This window comes from Sander vitreus, chromosome 13, assembly GCF_031162955.1.
Source record: "Sander vitreus isolate 19-12246 chromosome 13, sanVit1, whole genome shotgun sequence".
Taxonomy (NCBI): Eukaryota; Metazoa; Chordata; class Actinopteri; order Perciformes; family Percidae; genus Sander; species Sander vitreus.
In genome coordinates this window covers 26,575,031-26,595,816 of record NC_135867.1, presented here as the reverse complement: position 1 = coordinate 26,595,816, position 20,786 = coordinate 26,575,031, and the positions used below count along the sequence as shown (strand labels likewise).

Below are 20,786 nucleotides of genomic sequence, written 5' to 3'. Positions count from 1 at the left end.
TCTGCTTATGTCATGCAATTTCCTTATTGTAAAGTATTACTTGTATGAAAGGCGCTATACAAATATATTTTTTCATAAAAAGTATTATGACTGCAGACTCATTTCAATGAGGCTTGGTAATCAGCTTAATGAGATTCAAATTTAGAAAGTTTGTGATCTGTATCATGTTTAATCGTATTAGGCTATATCTCGCAAAAACAGAATTTCTTTCATGCATTTACCGACAATGTTGGAAATAAAGAAATCACACATACAACTATCTAGTAATACAACGTAACCTATCAAGCTAACAATGAGGAAACTAAAAGGTTCAAATGTATATATTCATCTTCTCCTTATGTGGTGGTCAGCAGCAGGAGTTTTAGCGGTTGTACATGACTGCCACCTAACCATGGGTGTATTTTCTTGCCCCAAATCCATAGCTGCAATGCATTGTGGGTGATAGCCACCTCTGGAGTGACCATCGTTGTTGACTCGCTCCCGTAGCCCTCCGAGGGTCGATGTCACCAAGTTCATTTCAGTTTTTCAGACAAATGGAACGGCCGTTAGGATGGCGGCGCGGATTCCCCCGAGGGCAAGGGCTTAGGGGAAGGCCATGTTGAAACACTAGTAATGAAACGCAGCCTCGGCCTAGACCACACTCTATAATTTAGAGACCCAACAATTGGAGTGGAGTAGTAGCTAGGGCTGCACAATATATCGTTTTTTTGTATTGCCATTGCGATATCAACTAGCGCAATATACACACAATATACAATTGTACAATATCGCACAATGCTGTGACATACTGAAAGCAGCAGAACTGAGTACACTTTAATATCTTATTATTCGCGATATTCAACAACATTATTGCACATTGCATATTTTCCTCATATCGTGCAGCCCTACTTTTAACACCCCATCAATCTTCCCATTACCACTGCTTCTGGAGAGATTGACCTGTGCAGTATAGGCCTCATGAAGTGAGCCGTTACAGGGCTCAACTGAAGCAAAACCTAAACCGAAAACTGTCCCAACAATACAACAACACACAACACAGTGGCCCGAGATGTGTTTGTATGCACCAGCTGTATCGCTGACAATTGTGTGTGTGTGTGTGTGTGTGTGCGTTTGTGCATTTTAGGCGAGGAGTGCAGAGATCCCTGAGCTGAGGACTGAGCCCCTCATGCGCTCATGCAGCAGCAGCACGGCCAGCATGAAGGTCAAGAATGTTAAGAAGTGAGTAGAAACACACACACACACACACCCACCTACACCTGCCTCTGCCCATCTCCTCCACATCTCTCCTTCCCTCTGTTCACCTCTATTTAGCACTCCTAACTGGCTGTTTATCGCCTCTGTTTCCTGCTCGAGTTCCTTCCATTCCCCGAGTCTATTTCTATGTCTTCCTACTCCTTCCTCTCCCTCTGTTTGCACTGCACTCCTCCTTCCATACTAGTCATACACACTCCGAAGTGTTATCATAAGCAGAGGATGAAGTGCCAACCAAAATGTGTGTGTTCTGTTTTCAGACTTTGCTTCACCAAGGGCCACTTCCCGAAACTGGCAGAGTGCGCTCACTTCCACTACGAAAACGTGGACTTTGGCACAATTCAGGTAAAGGCCCTGAAGTTTCTCTCCTTAATTACCACATTAATAGAAAGTGTAATCACATACAGTATGTCTCAAATGATGAGGAATGCAACCTTGGGGCTGGACTGATCGCCCTCAGAGCAGTGCGTTTGCTTCACCAGCGTGGTTTTAACATTTCGGTGGAACTGGCTGTATAAAATGATAGCACCATGGACGTGGAATCATGCTGTGTAGACGAAGCTTTGAACTTCACTTTGGTTTTTTTTTCCAAAGACTTATGTTCTCTCTAGCAATTCCCCTGCAGTGTTGTGTAAGAAACGGAAAGACGATGATGTTCATGAAGACAGAAGTATGACTCACATGTCTCTTTCAATTGACGTCAAGCAGAGTTCATCCTTTTTGCCGTCATATCAGCGAGGATGGTTGATGATTTGCATGAGTTTGGTATCTTCTTCAATGCCCTTACAGCGCAACCTCATTCATTCCAGCTTCACACAGCTCAGCTGACTGATGGCTCTGTGTGTGTAAAACTGGTGAAGTTAATGTAGGTCTATTTGCTACGTGTCTTTCGATTCATATTGTTACAATTGCATTCTGACATCAAAATACCTCCCTGGCCCTTTACTGTCGGTGAACGTCTGGCTGTGGAGCCACAAGCTCAGAACTCTCTATTGAACTTTTACACTTTCATCTGTCTTGTCTCTTAATCTTTGTTTCTTACCATCAGAATACCGATATCAGCTGCTAGAAACTTGGATAAAAGCAATTTGAATGTCTTGAAAAGTTGATGGGTTGTGTTTCTAGTCTAGATTCTTGACTCTGTCGAGGCTGTTATATTATAGTCTGTGTGTGTTCTGAGTGAAGCGGTAAGTATAGTATTTAATAGTGGGATATTTTCGATCCAAGAGTTAAATGTGTGAGGTTTAGAACAATTAATGGGACACGCCACCGGTTTTACACAACCAGTTCAGTTTATGGAAACAGCTGTGTCATGTCTTCTGTGGCTCTGGGAGGAGCTCCTGAAAGTTTGAAAAAATTATCTCAGGGTTATCTCAGCTCGGGAGTAAGACTTCACTTAACTTTAACAGAAAGTAGAGTTGTTCCGATACTAGTAACAGGATACTGCCTAAAATGCTGGTATTGGTATCACCAAGTGTGCAAGTCCATTCACCGATCTGATACCAAGTAATTTAGCCCTGAAAAAAATCTAGTTTAAAGAAGTTCATTGATGTTCTTATTCCATTATGACTGTCCGTCAAACAAGATAATACAAGAAAGTTCAATGGCCTTCATTCTCTGTATGTATTCATTCATGTTTTTGGGCCAAACAACAATTTTATAGCAATCCTATCACGTCCATACAGTGTTAGTAGTCTACATTACAAACCGTAGGTGTGGGATATGAAAGAAGTGGGCATTTAGGTGGCTCCGATGAAATACACTACTGAGTTGTATTATAGGAAATGTAAGATCAGTTGTTTTTGGTGCTTGACCCATACTAGGGAGTAAAAGTCAGGATATCTTTGACTATTATTTATTGTCCCTTTTGATTCCCATAGCTTCCTACGTTTTAGAAGTGCAATACTAAGTTGCTGGAATACTCCTTAAAATGAGATTTTGAATCAGCAGTTCTTTAGCTTTCACTCCTCGCCACTAAGTGTAACATCATTTTGGCATTTCATCATAAAGATTTCTCACTCCGACAACTGTGTCATTATGTTAAGAAACCAGTAGGGGTCAGCAGTCGGCTAGAGTTATTACACGTTGGTGTCGGGAGGGCAGAGCGAGAGTTTGCTAAACAGCTGACTACCATCTACTTCACCTGCAGGGTATTTGTTGGTGTTACTCAGGTTACACCACAGAAACCATCTATTCATTCGCTGCATGCATAAAGGAAAGCCTTCAGCTAAAAGGAGCAGTCTGTAGTCAGTAGATTGGTTCTCCTTTTGTTATCCCAGCTGTGTGTGCTGGCAGCAGTCTTACCCTTTGTGCGTTTCATTTTGCTTTCAAGTAGTCGTTTTGTTCTGCTGCTCTATGGTTTTAGTATTCAGCAGTGTGAACAGAACCCCGCGAGGAAAACTCTTGTCTACCTTGTGATTAATTATTCTGTATTTATTCCCTATGTCAATCAGTACACGTTATGTTTAATCTTGCCTCAGACAAACATGTTTGCTTGTTTTAATGAATTGGTCACAAATGTATTCTGTGTGTTTGGCCCAAATGATTCTGACATATTATAAATACTTAATCATTTAGATGAATGAAAACACTGCTGCTTAGTTAAGCAGTCAGAGAGCGTTTCTGTACTCCCTCAACTTTTTATCTTCATCATGGTGGCTGTTTGACTGATGTGTCTGCATTGCCACATGCACATATTCACTGAATTATATTATGTGTAGTACTGTCAACTGTTATAGCTGTAGCAGTTCTCGTTAAAGTTGTGCCACCTAGGTTCACCTGGGGAAGTTAAGGAATGTGTTTGTGTTAAAACTCCAGCAGTAGTTTGTATTCTGCATGAAGCCTTGCAGACTGTGTGCAGTATACTGGGCTCTGGCAGGCTTAGGACTACTGCTGGAAGACATATTCTTTCATTTCCATAATAAAAAACCTTGCCAAAGGAGAATTTGAGTCAGGCAAGGTTTTGTTGTGGAAACATTAGGCTCTCATAGTCACAGAAGACCAAAGAGGAGGGCGCCTGCATTCAGAGCAGCACTTGCGTGGCAGTTTTTGTCTTATGATACTGGTATTTCAGATTATTATTGGCCAGTTTATTTTGGCGAAGGGGGATTGTTTTTGTTCAGGTGTTTAGTCATTGACATGAATGGGATTCATTTCACAATTTTTAGATTTTGGTATTCTCCAAGTGTGGCACATTTTCTGAATTGCTGGTTAAAAAAACGTGTTAGATTTTAATATTAATGTTTCATTAGTTCTGATACTGTATGTAGTAGAGCCCGACCGATATATCGGCGGGCCGATATATCGGCGGGCCGATATTATCGGCCGATATTAGGCGATTTCCAAACTATCGGCATTTATAATGGCCATTTAAATGAATATTTAAAAAATAAAATAAAAACGGACGAAACCCCCTTCAATCATGTTCTGAGAGTTGGCGTTGCATAGTTTGTCCACCAGACAGCGCTCTACAATGTCCCTGTTGGCAACACTCGTGTTTATCCCTTTAAGTTTAATATCTTACGTTTGTATTTTTATACACTTCATTTATCAGTTTCTGTGGGTGTGCAGGGTCACTTAAGGGGAATAGAGTAAAATGTTATTGCATGTAATTGTGCTGTATGCCTCAGTAAATCCCGATTCAGTCCTGGCTTTAATCTTGGGGCGTGGTGTCAGGCTCAGAATCTGATTATCAGCTTTTCCTGGTTTCTAATGGAACTCCCTTCAGCTCCAATAAAATCTCCTGATTTCATGAATAAGAGTTAGGGGTCCGGTGCCTTGTTCAAGGGCTCATCAGCAGTGCCCAAGAGGTGAACTCGCACCTCTCCAGCTACCACTCTTTACTGTGCTGGACTTGAACCGGCCACCCTCTGAGCTACTGCCTCTCCTGCTACGGATGGAAAAACGAATCCCCATCAGCCTCAGCTTTTACTTTATGTTTAGTGCCAATTAGTACACTTTAGCATGCCAACATGCTAAACTAAGAAGATGGTGACATTAGTTCGAAACCTATGCATTGTTTTAGACAGAACACTTTTTGCCAGTTTGGACAGTCCCATGGCATATTGGATTGATGAGATGAAGATGGAAAATGAGAAGAGCCCTCTGTGTGTGCCCTCTGGACTTTAGTCGTGTGCCTGCTATCCTCACTTCCGTTTTTCTTATCTTGCACTAATTTGCTAAAGCTGAATAGCCAATCAGCAGGGATTCTCTCACTGACGCCAATGAAACATGTTGAATCGGCCGAAAAAATTCAGACGAGTGGCTAGGGCTGGGCGATATGGAGAAAATCAAATATCACGATATTTTTGACCAAATACCTCTATCGATACCGCAACGATATTGTAGTGTTGACTATTGGTGCTTTCACAAAATATTTACACGATGAGATTTTTGATAAATAATCATCAGTAATGTGGATATAATGACTAAGTGGATAAAGGCAAATAATAGAACAGTTAGAACAGTCTGGTAGGTTCAGAAAATGACATACATTTACTGTAATGCAGCCTTTAAAACCAGGAAAAGACAACACTTATGCCATATTACGATATCCAAAATCTAAGACGATATCTAGTCTAATATCACGATATCGATATATTGCCCAGCTCTACGAGTGGCTATTGCGTCCGACGCTCACTTGTCGGCCCAACCTCAGCCGAGGCTCGCCCTGGCGTGTCAGAAACTTTACAGTACCTAGTGATTCCAAAATATAAAGCTGGAATATAACTTATGTACTTAACTTGCTTTGACATTAGAGATGCTCTCAGCCTAACCCTTATGCAACTGTGTATTTCCATATCAAGTTTATAATCAGTAAAGAGGATTTGGGGCCTCTTGCATGAACATGATATACTGTAATGACAATAGCAGATGGGCCTGTAGTTTCAATTCTCCACCTCCACCACTATGGACCACTAGCACCCTAACACAATAAAACAATGGACCTTTTTCACAGCAGACATGTTGACTTGTCATAGTAGGAAAAGCACAGCTGAAACTGATAACCTGAACGATGGCTCAGTTCCATCAAGTGTCCCAGTGAGCTATTTCAGTGAGTCAGCATGAACAATACCAGGGTCTCTGCTAAGTGGAATGCTGCCATCATTAATGGTTTTGATTACACCTGTGCTTTTCCTACTATGACATGTCAACATGTCTGCCATGAAAAAGGTCTATGCCATAAGAAAGTTGTGCTATCAGACACAATAGCTTAATCAGGCTGCCAGCACAGTCTAAGAATTATTGATATACTGATTCTCGGACCGTTTTTTGGCAGTCTGCAGATGATCTGTATCTGTGTTTTATTTACCTGATAACCGATAAAGTTATGAATTAACAAGTGGTCTACTTTGGCTCGGCTACAGCTCTGTGTCTGTCCCTCTGCTTCGGTTTGACTCCCCACTGAGTCTGACTTAATGTGTCTCTCTCTCTCTCTCTCTCTCTCCCCCCCCACAACACCATCTGACTACTGTTACTGGGTGTTATGTTGAAGGTTTCTAATTATATTAAATAATTGCTTAAAGCTTTTAAACAAAAGTTTTGTGTTGGAGTTTGTAACATTCCAAAATCTTAATTTTGACTTTCATTTTCATTTTTTATCCATATCGGTTCCAAATATCGATTATCGGTTTCATTAACTAATACTAATCTGTATCGTTCTTGAAAAACCAGTATCGGTCGATCCCTAGTGAGCACATGCTCACCTAAACCCAGAGAGTCCTATTTACACACACCTGTCTGCACGTCACTGTTGTATTGAGCTGTTATTTTTGGTGTTTCTTTGCTCATAGAACTGCTGTGGATCTGCCTGTTTTATTAATGTCTATTTTTTTGTTTACTGGATCATTCTCTGCATTATATAAAATTTGCCAGAAGGAAGGCATTTACCATATGATGGTACTGCTGGTAAAGTAGACATTTGAATGTGCAACTTAAGTAACTTTGAATGGAAGTGAACTCGTTGAACCTGTCCACATGCTGTTTATGTTGAGTTGCAGCCGCTCAGTTTGGTGTTGAGAGGAGATGGCTGTTTGCCTTTAACAAGCATGTGTATCTAATAAAGTAGTCACTTTCTTAAAAACCCCACTTATGCTTCCTTTTAACATGAGCATTTTTCAGTCCAGATACTATATCTACTGTTATTCTCCTGACAATCTGATATTTTACTGCCCATGGCCTCTGCTCCACTTGATGTCTCTGTTGAATGGCCTCCAACTCCCCTCTGTTCCCCTCTGTTCCCCTCGGCCCTGTCCCAGCCCTGCAGGCTGGTGACTGCGTGATAGCGTCTGCAGCCACATACCAGCAAAACAACTTTATTGACTTCAACACTACTATCCCACTGCGCCAGTCGGTCCTGCTCTCCCATATGGTTTATCTACAACCTAGCATTTGGTCCACGCTCACATTTTACTATTAATGGATAGTTCAAAACCACACACAAGCTGGGGCTGCACAGTTTTCAACCACTGTTTGGTGTACAATGATTAACAGTGTCTGACGTTATTCAAAGATTGTTGAAAATGTGTTTTGCTTAAAGTTCCTTCTCTGGTGATGTTTGAGCTTCGCTGTGCAGACTGATGAATGTGTTTGTTTTCACATTCATCTGCTGAGGGAGAAACGGTTCTCTGAGCTCAGCTCACCAGTTTAACACCTGCACATACCAGCAGACAAAATCATTTTTCCAAGGGATACTTTGGCAATTTTCCCACCAGCTTTTTATCATGTTAGTGTGGGTAGTATGTGGAAATTATGGTACATTTTCCTCCATCTTCCATCTCTATGCTCATCTCCTAGTTCAAATCATCATCAAAGTTTTTGGCTGGTTCGAGGGCTGTTGCTCAAACTAGAGTCTGTACTTCCACATATGGACACAAAGATTATAGAAGCAGGTGGAGGGGGGAGAGAGAGAGATATCGGGGGGGGGGTCTTTAACGACAGAATATGTTGGCCACATCACCTTCACCTCTTTGATTAATTAAAGAGCCATTTATGAATACAGTGGGGAGAACAAGTATTTGATACACTGCTGATTTTGCAGGTTTTCTCACTTACAAAGCATGTAGAAGTCAGTAATTTTTATCATAGGTACTCTTCAACTGAGTGACGGGATCTAAAACAAAAATCCAGAAAATCACATTGTATGATTTTTTTAAATAATTAATTTGCATTTTACTGCATGACATAAGTATTTGATACATCAGAAAAGCAGAACTTAATCAGGGCTCTACAGTGCGACCATTTTGGTCACACATGCGACCAAAATTTGTAAGGGTGCGACTAAGATTTTTCCCAGGTTGCACTGGTGCACCTAACGTCCTCGCATCTGCTGCCTCTCCACGAATGAAGCGATGTTGTTTATATCGATATGGTTTAATGTTGCGTTACATGACCCATTCCTTCTGTAAAGCCTTGCCTGTGTTTGGATCTCTCCTCCGCTTGAGACACAGCGCCGCCGGTCCAAACTGCTGACATTTGTCTACAGTTTTAATTGTTATTAACACAGCTATATATTGTTAAGTATGAGAGGGAAACCTGCATTGGTACCAGTGTTTCCGCTGGTAACTTTCTGTTATTGTGGCCGCAACGGTATATATATATATATATATATATATATATATATATATATATATATATATATATATATATATATATATATATATATATATATATATATATATATATATAATGTGTGTGTATGTATGTGTGTTTTAATGTATCCTAAGCTATTTATTTCAGATAACTTTCTGAATGTGTTGCAGCTGTATATTTTCAAACTGGTAAAGGAAACCCTGTATTTGCATTTTATTTTAATCACAATCTGTTTTAATAAAAGAGCTTGTGAAAAGTGGCTTTGACTTAAAACTGAACATTTAGCCCACTTGGTAAACAAATACAGAGCTATACATCGTGTATCCCCATTCAGCGTTAACGGCGACGCAAGGAAAAATTTGGGTGCACCTAAATTTTGTGCTGGTGCATCTAAATAAAAAAGTTAGGTGCACCAGTGCAACCAATGCAAAAAGTTAGTCTGGAGCCCTGTTAATATTTGGTACAGAAACCTTTGTTTGCAATTACAGAGATCATACGTTTCCTGTAGTTCTAGACCAGGTTTGCACACACTGCAGCAGGGATTTTGGCCCACTCCTCCATAGTGACCTTCTCCAGATCCTTCAGGTTTCGGGGCTGTCGCTGGGCAATATGGACTTTCAGCTCCCTCCAAAGATTTTCCATTGGGTTCAGGTCTGGAGACTGGCTAGGCCACTCCAGGACCTTGAGATGCTTCCTACGGAGCCACTCCTTAGTTGCCCTGGCTGTGTGTTTCGGGTCGTTGTCATGCTGGAAGACCCAGCCACGACCCATCTTCAATGCTCTTACTGAGGGAAGGAGGTTGTTGGCCAAGATCTCGCGATACGTGGCCCCATCCATCCTCCCCTCAATACAGTGCAGTCGTCCTGTCCCCTTTGCAGAAAAGCATCCCCAAAGAATGATGTTTCCACCTCCATGCTTCACGGTTGGGATGGTGTTCTTGGGGTTGTACTCATCCATCTTCTTCCTCCAAACGGCGAGTGGAGTTTAGACCAAAAAGCTCTATTTTTGTCTCATCAGACCACATGACCTTCTCCCATTCCTCCTCTGGATCATCCAGATGGTCATTGGCAAACTTCAGACGGGCCTGGACATGCGCTGGCTTGAGCAGGGGGACCTTGCGTGCGCTGCAGGATTTTAATCCATGATGGCGTAGTGTGTTACTAATGGTTTTCTTTGAGACTGTGGTCCAAGCTCTCTTCAGGTCATTGACCAGGTCCTGCCGTGTAGTTCTGGGTTGATCCCTCACCTTCCTCATGATCATTGATGCCCCACTACTGCATCAATGATCTACTGACATACATATGACATACTACACATACTTATGTCATGCAATAAAATGCTAATTAATTAATTAAAAATCATACAATGTGATTTTCTGGTTTTTTGTTTTAGATTCCGTCTCTCACAGTTGAAGAGTACCTATGATAAAAATTACAGACTTCTACATGCTTTGTAAGTGGGAAATCCTGCAAAATCGGCAGTGTATCAAATACTTGTTCTCCCCACTGAACATATTGTTGCAGATTGCAACCTTTTAAGTAGAGTTGCGTTAATCACACACATTGTATGTGTATTGAATATCTTTGGGTTTTGGACTGTTGGCCAGACAAAACAAGCAACTAAAAGGCATCACATTGAATATATGTAGCAGATTACTGTTAGATGCAGCCTTACTTTACATGTATAAGTTACTGAAAGGTTTCAGGCACAATCAGCATAGCAGAGCTAGGGTATCATCACGCTGATTTGTTTTCAGGGCTTCTACTGTGGTGCTAAGGTCACAGCCAGCCCTCCGACACAAAAGCTCTCTGTCCTCACACGCAGCCAGAGGCCAGCCATCTAATGGCTGTGTACACAGAAAATATGATGCACCAAAGAAATTGATGTGAATACAATCTTGAGACTGTTACTACCAGACAAACTGCTTTATGCAAATTGTGCAGATTCTCAGATATAGATTGATAAACATGAAGTGTGATAAGTGGCCTGAGACATCACACATCATTTCATTTTTGGCTATGAGACAACAACGTGTTCAATTAACAGCCTCTTGTATATTGCAAGTTATTCTGAAGTGTAGGTTAATAACAGATAATAGCTGTGTGTGTGGGTGGGCTTGTTTAACTATATTAGTGGGGTCCAAAAACCGGGAGTCCAGTATACTTGTGGGGTCCCGACAGCTTTGTGGGGCCAAAATGCTAGACCCCACAAGTTTAAAGGGCTGTTTGAGGGTTAAAACTTGGTATTAGGGTTAGAATTAGGTTATGGTTAGGGTAAGGGTTAAGGTTAGGTATTTAGTTGTGATGGTTAAGGGGCTATCAATGACAGGTCCCCACAAAGATAGTGCCACAAACCTGTGTGTGAGACAAAGACGGAGGATGGGCGGTGTATCCAGCCTCCAACAATAATGACGGCAATCAATCTGAGTTTAACAGCTGTGAAGGAGTGTCCCCTCTCTCATCTAAACAACATGCATGCACTTACAAAGGCCGTGATGTTGGTGTGCGGGAGAATGAGAGCAGCGGGCTGTATGCATGCGCTCATGTGTGTGATAAAGATTGACGCCCCTCTCAGCCTTTCTTTAGTCCAGCTCACTGTGTGTTGCTATACGGCTGATGTGTCTCAGCTGCATATACCTTCAGACTCTGACGTGACAGAAAACGGTGAAGTCTGGAGGGGGAGGGGATCTGCTCATCATTTTGTCTGCGCTCTTACCCATCCACCCTTCTATCCATCCATCCCTCCATCACTTGCCTGCCTGCATCCGCCCTGCTAGCTGAGCATCGTGACACAATATGCTCCCACTGCCCACTCACTCCCTTCCCTCACAAAGGACCAGGAGAGATGCATAGAGATGGATTCCCTCCCCCAGTGGGACCCAATCCATCAACCGCAGCACTACACTGAAGACCGCACCGGGCAGCACACAACCCAGACAGGCTGCCCTTTAAAGGCCCAGGGTTGACAAACCGCGGAATATTCACGACAATATTCAAGATCAACATTGGATTAGTTGTAGCTGTAGAATTGTTCAGGCACATATGTTTGTCTGGATGAAGCTAACTCAGAGCCATGGCCTGCAGACCCCCTCTATCACACTCTGTCCATTCAGAGTAGCTCGTTCCACTCCTTGTGAACAGAGGATGATGTAATGGTTGGACGTATTCTGCCCTTGTTAGAGGAAACAAAAGACCAGCCAGAGAGCGCGCACACACACACACACACACACACACACACACACACACACACACACACACACAACCTCTCTCTTTCATTGTTTCTCTCATGGTCATTATTGGAGGACAACAAGAAGGGTTGAAAATGTGATTGTCCTCGAGGCCAGAATGCACATTATAACGTGTTATAAAATCCACTTTGATAAGAATGAGATATGATGTAAAACTAGCTCAGTTAGTCATGACACCGTTGGTATATTTTATCAGTACTTCAAATTAAATTCTTGTATTTTTAAGTTATTTTAATGGTCGCACATTATTAGTTTACGATTATGCTGCTGCAGTTTGATATAAAGATTGACAAATGAAATCCAGTAGGCTGTTGAGGAATCAACTGGACTGACGGTTGTGCACCTTACAATCCCAAATGACATACAAACATTAAAAAGTAATGCCTACTGTATAAAGTAAGTGTTATGTTATGTAAAACTGTATGCTTAAAAACTTTTCAACAAATTTTGACAGCAATGACTCGCCCCTGTTATACAGTCAGGTCCATAAATATTGGGACATCGACACAATTCTAATCTTTTTGGCTCTATACACCACCACAATGGAGTTGAAATGAAACGAACAAGATGTGCTTTAACTGCAGACTTTCAGCTTTAATTTGAGGGTATTTACATCCAAATCAGGTGAACGGTGTAGGAATTACAACATTTTGTATATGTGCCTCCCACTTTTTAAGGGACCAAAAGTAATGGGACAATTGGCTGCTCAGCTGTTCCATGGCCAGGTGTGTGTTATTCACTCATTATCCCATTTACAAGGAGCAGATAAAAGGTCCAGAGTTCATTTCAAGTGTGCTATTTGCATTTGGAATCTGTTGCTGTCAACTCTCAATATGAGATCCAAAGAGCTGTCACTATCAGTGAAGCAAGCCATCATTAGGCGGAAAAATCTAAACAAACCCATCAGAGAGATAGCAGAAGCATTAAGTGTGGCCAAATCAACTGTTTGGAACATTCTTAAAAAGAAAGAACGCACCGGTGAGCTCAGCAACACCAAAAAGACCCGGAAGACCACGGAAAACAACTGTGGTGGATGACCGAAGAATACTTTCCTGGTGAAGAAAAACACCCTTCACAACAGTTGGCCAGATCAAGAACACTCTCCAGGAGGTAGGTGTGTGTGTGTCAAAGTCAACAATCAAGAGAAGACTTCACCAGAGTGAATACAGAGGGTTCACTACAAGATGTAAACCATTGGTGAGCCTCAAAAACAGGAAGGCCAGATTAGAGTTTGCCAAACAACATCTAAAAAAGCCTTCACATTTCTGGAACAACATCCTATGGACAGATGAGACAAAGATCAACTTGTACCAGAGTGATGGGAAGAGAAGAGTATGGAGAAGGAAAGGAACTGCTCATGATCCAAAGCATACCACCTCATCAGTGAAGTATGGTGGTGGTAGTGTCATGGCGTGGGCATGTATGGCTGCCAATGGAACTGGTTCTCTTGTATTTATTGATGATGTGACTGCTGACAAAAGCAGCAGGATGAATTCTGAAGTGTTTCGGGACATATTATCTGCTCATATTCAGCCAAATGCTTCAGAACTCATTGGACGGCGCTTCACAGTGCAGATGGACAATGACCCGAAGCATACTGCGAAAGCAACCAAAGAGTTTTTTAAGGGAAAGAAGTGGAATGTTATGCAATGGCCAAGTCAATCGCCTGACCTGAATCCGATTGAGCATGCATTTCACTTGCTGAAGACAAAACTGAAGGGAAAATGCCCCAAGAACAAGCAGGAACTGAAGACAGTTGCAGTAGAGGCCTGGCAGAGCATCACCAGAGATGAAACCCAGCGTCTGGTGATGTCTATGCGTTCCAGACTTCAGGCTGGAATTGAATGCAAAGGATTTGCAACCAAGTATTAAAAAGTGAAAGTTTGATTTATGATTGTTAATCTGTCCCATTACTTTTGGTCCCTTAGAAAGTGGGAGGCACATATACAAACTGTTGTAATTCCTACACCGTTCACCTGATTTGGATGTAAATACCCTCAAATTAAAGCTGAAAGTCTGCAGTTAAAGCACATCTTGTTCGTTTCATTTCAACTCCATTGTGGAGGTGTATAGAGCCAAAAAGATTAGAATTGTGTCGATGTCCCAATATTTATGGACCTGACTGTAGGTTGCATATGTTTCAACCAAAAAGTCTATTTCATTGGAATAGTTTTACAGGCCTGTTGGGTTAAAAATATTTTTTTTGCAAAGACAAAAGCCCCTGAGAAAACAATCAAGTTCAGGGAAAAGATCCTTAAGTATTATCACCTCCACCATGTTTTCGGTTTGGTTTGTCGGTTTGGTTGTCTGTCGGCAGGATCACGGAAAAACTACTGGTCTGATTTTCATTAACACTTGGTTCGAAAGCCGATTCAAAAGACAGCAGCCATAAGCCCCGCCCAGCGACTCTATACACAATGTGATTGGCCTGACTAGAGTTTGGTTTTTCCAGCTCCCAAGCCAACGGAGAGTTACTAGATGACCCTGGCTGCAAATTACATTTGCTGCTGCTAGGGTACGTCTAGATTTCTAGGCTAATTCAGCCAGTCAGCAAGAAACAAACTCAGTCCCATATACTCTCTCTTGTTATGGCATTTGCAGCTCGACTAGACTGATTTATTTCCCCTTCCACCTTCACACTTGACAACCCGTCCTCTCCTCTGCTACCTGCCCCGAGGGGCCTCCAGCGGGGAAATGCCTGGGACGTGGGAACATTAAACTGTTGAGCTGGCTGCCGGAGTAACCGCTTCACTCAAGGAGCTTGGAACGCCTTACCCCTTTCTGGCCTCCTGAAAATGAAGTTGGGATAGAAAAGGCAAAATTGCGGTATCTAACACAGTGGTTCCCAAACTTTTCCATGTCAAGGGCCCCTAAACTGACACAAATGAGACCACAGTCCCTGATTTTCATAAGATTTTGTCCCAGGGTCCCCCATCTGATGGGATTTTTGCTTTTTAGGTGTTTTATGACAGGTGTGTATGAAAGTGTATGAATCCCACGACCAAAACAGTCATGCATTCTGTCATTTTGTTACTTATGGATGGAATTATAGCGAGAGTTATTCCCCTTTTTGCTGTGGAACCCCTGAAACCCCCTCAAGGACCCCAGGGGGTCTACAGACCCTACTTTGGGAACCACTGATCCAACACATTAGTATGTGATGTAATGGGCCAACAGTGAGGTGAGATAACAGCAGTGTGCAGAGTGGCCTGAATTAGTAGGATGCACATATTGACAATATTCTCTCTACACTAATGTGGGGATATTTAGCCCCACTCTGTGCCCTTTCACCTGAGGCTTATTCTTTGTTAGGTCACTGCACTTGAAGTGTGTGTGTGTGTGTGTGTGTGTGTGTGTGTGTGTGTGCGCTCATAATGGGATTTGTTTTGTCAACCCGATCCAAGTCATGCTCACATCCCGTTAGAGCAATCTCTCTCTGTGTTTAAATCCCATTGCTCTCCTCTGTTCCTTACTAGATTCATTCTTATAGCTTTTAGTAATGATGTCAGATGTAGCTTCACACATCCTCCTTTAGCTCTGAAGTGCTAACAGAAAACCGCAGCGTGAAAATAGTGTCATGGGAGAGCAGCCATTATTTTCACTCACAGCATCTTTCTACTATTTTCTGCCAACGTAATGAGATGATGACAAGAAAATTAATGAGAGGCTTGAACCTATGTGTAGCGCCACTTCATAATTATCCTTAACCAAGTCCAAAGTCCTCACGTTCTTGTGTCTAACGGTTTGAGGTCTGTTTGACCGCCATAGGTTAAACTCAAAAGACAAATTTGCATCGCAACTCATTGAACACAGTTTTGCTTCCAGGTCCTGTTGTGTTTTTGTGTCACGATCATGGTAGCAGTCTTCTTTTGAGACCTCGGTTTTTTTTGTGTATTTCTTGTTTTGTTGTGGTAGACAAAGATGCAGACATCTCCTTCACCAACCCTGAAGTTGTTGCACACTATCAGCAAGCTGTTTACTGCTTAGCAGTTAGCATTTGGTTTGAAAAGTTGTCGCAGCTCAGAGTCTGTAGAGCTGAGCTAGCCTGACCAGATCTTTTACTCCGTCACAGTTGCAGCAGAGAAAGGGGAGACTCATGGGAAATGTATTGAAAGCACAGAGGAACGTTGTGGGCGCTGCTGCCTGGAACAGTACTAGGGTTATTTGTATTGGCTTTGCTAGCAGTGGCTAATCAAGTGATAGAAATGTCTGTCTGTCTGTTGGACCACCACTGGTCCAGACTGAAAGATTATTTGATTGTTTGGCACAACATTTTCTGCAGACATTCATGGTTCCCAGACAATGTATCGGACTGACTTTAGTGATCCCCTGACTTCTTCTCTCCGCCACCATGAGCTCAAATGTCTCAGTAACTGTTGGATGGATTGCCATCAAATTTGGTTCAGGCATTAAATGTGCAGTAGGTGAGCCTTATAAAACTAGCTTTCTGTCATATTTGCTGAAACTGACCCTATGTTCCAGTAGAACTACAGGAAGCAGGTCATTTATAATAAATCCAGCTCCTCTGGCTCCACCTACAGCCTGGAGTGAGATTTGCAAAAATCCCCCGCTCCCTGTTCAGATGCACCAATCAGGGCCGGGGGGGGGGTGTCTAACTGCGTGTCAATCACTGCTCATGCACACGCATTCATTCTCCCTTGTGGGGGGAGGGGCTTAGGAGACCGTTTTGGGCTTTAGCAGAAAGGGGGGAGGGACGGAGAAGTTGTTGATGTTGACATTTTTTGGCTGAGTCCTGGATCTTCACAATCCTACAGCACCTTTTAATGTTGCCCTCAGAATGAATTGTATTCACTTCAGTGATCCTCGAACTTCTCACCATCCTTCATCAGATCAAAGTTTGAATTTGTCCATCACTTTGGTTTATGAATCAATGACTGCAAAACCTATGGCATTCAGCTTCATTTAATAAATGGTGATGCTGTAGCAAGAGCAGAGTTTTTCTAAGTTTGTGACATTTCCCAACGCACCTGCACAGAAGAATTGTTGGATGTGTGAATTGTTTCTTCGAAAACTATAAACATGTTAGCATGCTGATGTTCACGTTCACTCAAAGCACTGCTGTGCCTAAGTATAGCAGGACATGATTGTAGACTCGTAGACTTGTTTTTTTTAGTTTTTTAAGTTTTAGACTCCCTGCATGTTAAGTGACGTACTCCTGGGTGACTATAGCTGCCATGTCTACAGATAAGTCAGTACAGTAAAAGTCATTCATCCTTCCTGGTGCATCTTGGTTTTTGTTATGAAACAATAATGTAATTCGATGAGAGTTTTGCATTTTGCGTTCGAGGCTGAAACTTGGGCTGCGGTTACATTTCCTGGAAAACATCTGCCCTCCCCGCATGTGATTGGCGATGAATCCGTCCGACCTGTCGGTGGCACAGCAGAGTAGGAGAGCTGAATGAACTGGGTCATCATTGGATTATCACTTGATATTCATAAAGCAGACTTGTAGTAGGGAATGATTTGATGCTCCGGCAGCCAGTCCAACCACACATCCCAGGCAGCTAACCGAGGAGCGGCTCACAGCTCATCTTGAACACGGCTTGTTCAGGAACGCAGGAACTACAATTTTAGCTCAGTGGTGACTGTTAACAAATGGACACATTGCTACACTTCCGCTGTAAATGTTTTGGAAGCAGGCGTGGTTAGAGGAACAGTTTTGAAGTTCTGATCAGAGTCATTTCAGGAATCATGGTTGCTGCAATACAAGTAAGTACATTAGTTTAAACCTTAGTTTAATTGAACTATGTGGATGTTTGATTTTTTCTTCTTTTTGGTGTTAGATCAACACACACACACACACACACACACACACACACACACACACACACACACACACAGATTGCACAGGGAGGGATTTAGTGAGCGCTGCAGGTCCCATGCAGCTCTGTATCCTTGTGGCCTCTCTTGGCTCCCACATGTCCTTGTCACAGAGGCTGGCTGTTTGCTTGGATTTCCCTCCTCCATTCCAGCAATAGGTCTTTTTAATTCACCTCATGTGTGGCTGGCACATATGAAGTCATCACAGCTGATGCAACCTTCACTTTTCTTTTTCCATTTTATTGTTTTTGAGGTATTTGGCTGCAACCTGAGAGCAGGTCGTTTAGCAGAGGGGAGGTTAAGGTTGTATTTTTGGTGACTCTATTTCTACTTTGCAAGTGTGGTAGACTGCGCGCTACCACGCTCTGTGGTTATTTATTGTCGGGCAAATTTTTAATTGGAGAGTTTGGTCGCCTAGAGTTGAAGTAGCTTCCCATTTTTCTTTGCTGCATCTGCAAAACACCAGTCATTGACATTCTTAATTGAATGTGCTTTGAGGTGTAATGCCTAGATGTCCTTTGACTCGCTGTTAATTGTCTACTGGCTAGAAATGCAGATTTCCTCACTTCCTCAGTTGAGCACTTCCAATAAAATTCCACTGTGCAAAGGTACGACAGAGAAAAGACTGCACATGTGGAAGGAAAGAAAACTGCTCTCCCGCAAGTGCACCCCCCCCACCCTCCTTTCCTTTCTGTTACCTCCTGCCCTCTCTCCTCTGCTGCTTTTTGCTCTCTCCCTCCATCCCTGCTCTTTGTCCTGGGAACGTACCAACCAGAGAGGGGGAAGAGGAGGAGAGAGGGGGGAGGGGTGAGCCAGCATGTCAGACAGGGGAGAGGAGGGAAAAGGGAGAGAATAGCATGTGGCGGAGGGACAGAGAAAGCAGACCGTGAGGTCGGCAGAAGAACGAGGCTGAAAGAAAATAGCTTTTTTTGTGGGAGGGGGGGGGCTGGTCGTTCCCTCCCATTATATCCTGTTGCTAATACAAAACAGGGTGTTAAAGTTCTGTTGGGTGCCAGCTATCAGAGAAAAGAAGCCAAGAGAAAGAAGATGAGAAAATCAGGATGGGAGCAAAATGGAGGAGGGGAAAGCGGTCCTGTTGAGGAATCCACCAAATAATCACCACCTCTCACCCACCACCACCACCACCACCACCGCCACCGCCGCTGCTGCTAATATTATTGCCTCCTACCCCCTCGGTCTTTGAATCCCACACTGGGAGAGCTTACACTGTATGTGAAAGAAAGTGGAGAGCTGACATTTACGTCCTGCTGAGGGGAACTTTGCTCCGGACCGGCGAAACAGGACTCTGCAAGAGGGGATGTACATTCTCACACACACTTGCACAGAGAAATAGAGACTGGGGACAGGTGTTGGAGAGGAAAGGAGGGGCAAACTCTGAGCGTGAAGCTGCACGCCAGGCACAAAGGGAAAGAAAGTGTAGAAACTAAAACAAGGAGAGAAAACCAGACTTAAAGTGCTGTGAGTACAAAGTGTCTGTCTGTCTTTGACTGCTATTTGGTTGGTTTCTTTCGTTTTCCTGCTGCTGCTCTGCAGCAATCAGAGCAGTGCTTCCCCCTTGTCCTTGTGTGCCTGCAGGACTCATCAATATTGCTTGTGTCCAAAATACGGCGGTTGGATTTAGTTTTTTTTTACCTCTACTGAAACCTTTGTTAGGACAGTGCAACTTCTCCTTTGTCTCTCTGTGGAAAATGACCACCGTGGATGGGATTTGTCTTGTGTTTGGAAATGAAATGAGCCTGCTCTTACAATGGAAACAAGAAGCAGCACAGACCACCCATGGATGTGTATTTTGTTCTCCAATCTGACCATACACAACCTGAGGACAGGGAGAAAGCTATAATTTTATAATTCCAGTGATTTCTCTAGTTGTCACAGTGATCTTTGTTGGGGTAGTTGTATTGCCTTTCCATTGTAACCACAATGTAACGTTTGAACCAGTACACCCAGAACAGCTAATTCTTTAGTATTATATTTTGTGAAAGACAACCTGTTCCTACTTTAATATTGTGGTGTGTGTGTGTGTGTGTGTATAGTTATAAAATTGCAGTGTGCCCAGGACTGGCAAGATTGCAGCCCTTCTTTGCTGTGGCCACAGGGACAATGTGTGCTAGTGCAGTGCAGGTTGGATGGAAATCAAATTATAATGTGTTGTGTTTCATGCCCTGTAGAAAACAGGCCTGGAATGCTTGACAACCTGTCTAGCAGGCCACTCGGTTTGGGTGCACAGGATCTGGCTCTGGATCTCATCATATGTCGTAAAAACGTCTGGCTAAAATCAGAAGCACTTGCAGGCACGAGTCTTTCTATCTAGTGTCTTATAGTCCTCTTAAAATAATGTCTCCGCAAGTACTTACTTTAGAATGGTTTTAAAAATGTTGGTACGGTTCTGTTATTATGCAGCTTGGAGCTGATAACAGTGTAGCTAACTAGCTTGCTTATTCAGTAAATGGCATCTTTAATTTCTCAAGGCTTTTTCAGCAGATGGCTACCTGCAAAATCCCTCAATAGAGTGGAGGTGTACATGTGGGTACTCAGGTCATACGTACACTGTGGGTTCCATCAAGTGTAGACGGCTGAGGTAAAACCATTTATCAATTTAGAGCCCTGCCGAGAACTTTAACGTGTAGGGACATTAAATGAATGTAAAGAGCATTGGTCTGAGAAATTCATAATGTGCACAACTGTTTAGATATTTGTTGTTCACTGGAAGGTGTGTCAGGTCTCAGTCTCTACGGATCAAATATCAGTCTGTGTAGACCGATATCTCAAATTCTGCTCCCAATTCAAAGGCTCTGACTTTGAATTCTTCCCACAGTTTTTCTCATCTTTTGGCTGA

The 20,786-nt window shown here is 42.7% G+C and overlaps 1 protein-coding gene across 6 annotated transcripts in view; it reads left to right on the top strand.

Moving 5' to 3' along the window:
* Positions 1-20,786, top strand: part of arhgap32b (Rho GTPase activating protein 32b) — a 127,261-nt gene that overhangs the window by 44,436 nt on the left and 62,039 nt on the right. For all 6 annotated transcript variants that reach the window (XM_078265405.1, XM_078265402.1, XM_078265404.1 and 3 more), the window contains 2 exons: positions 1,124-1,218; positions 1,512-1,596. In XM_078265405.1, coding sequence (XP_078121531.1) covers positions 1,124-1,218; positions 1,512-1,596 — 180 coding nt within the window. The remainder of the gene's footprint in view (positions 1-1,123; positions 1,219-1,511; positions 1,597-20,786) is intronic.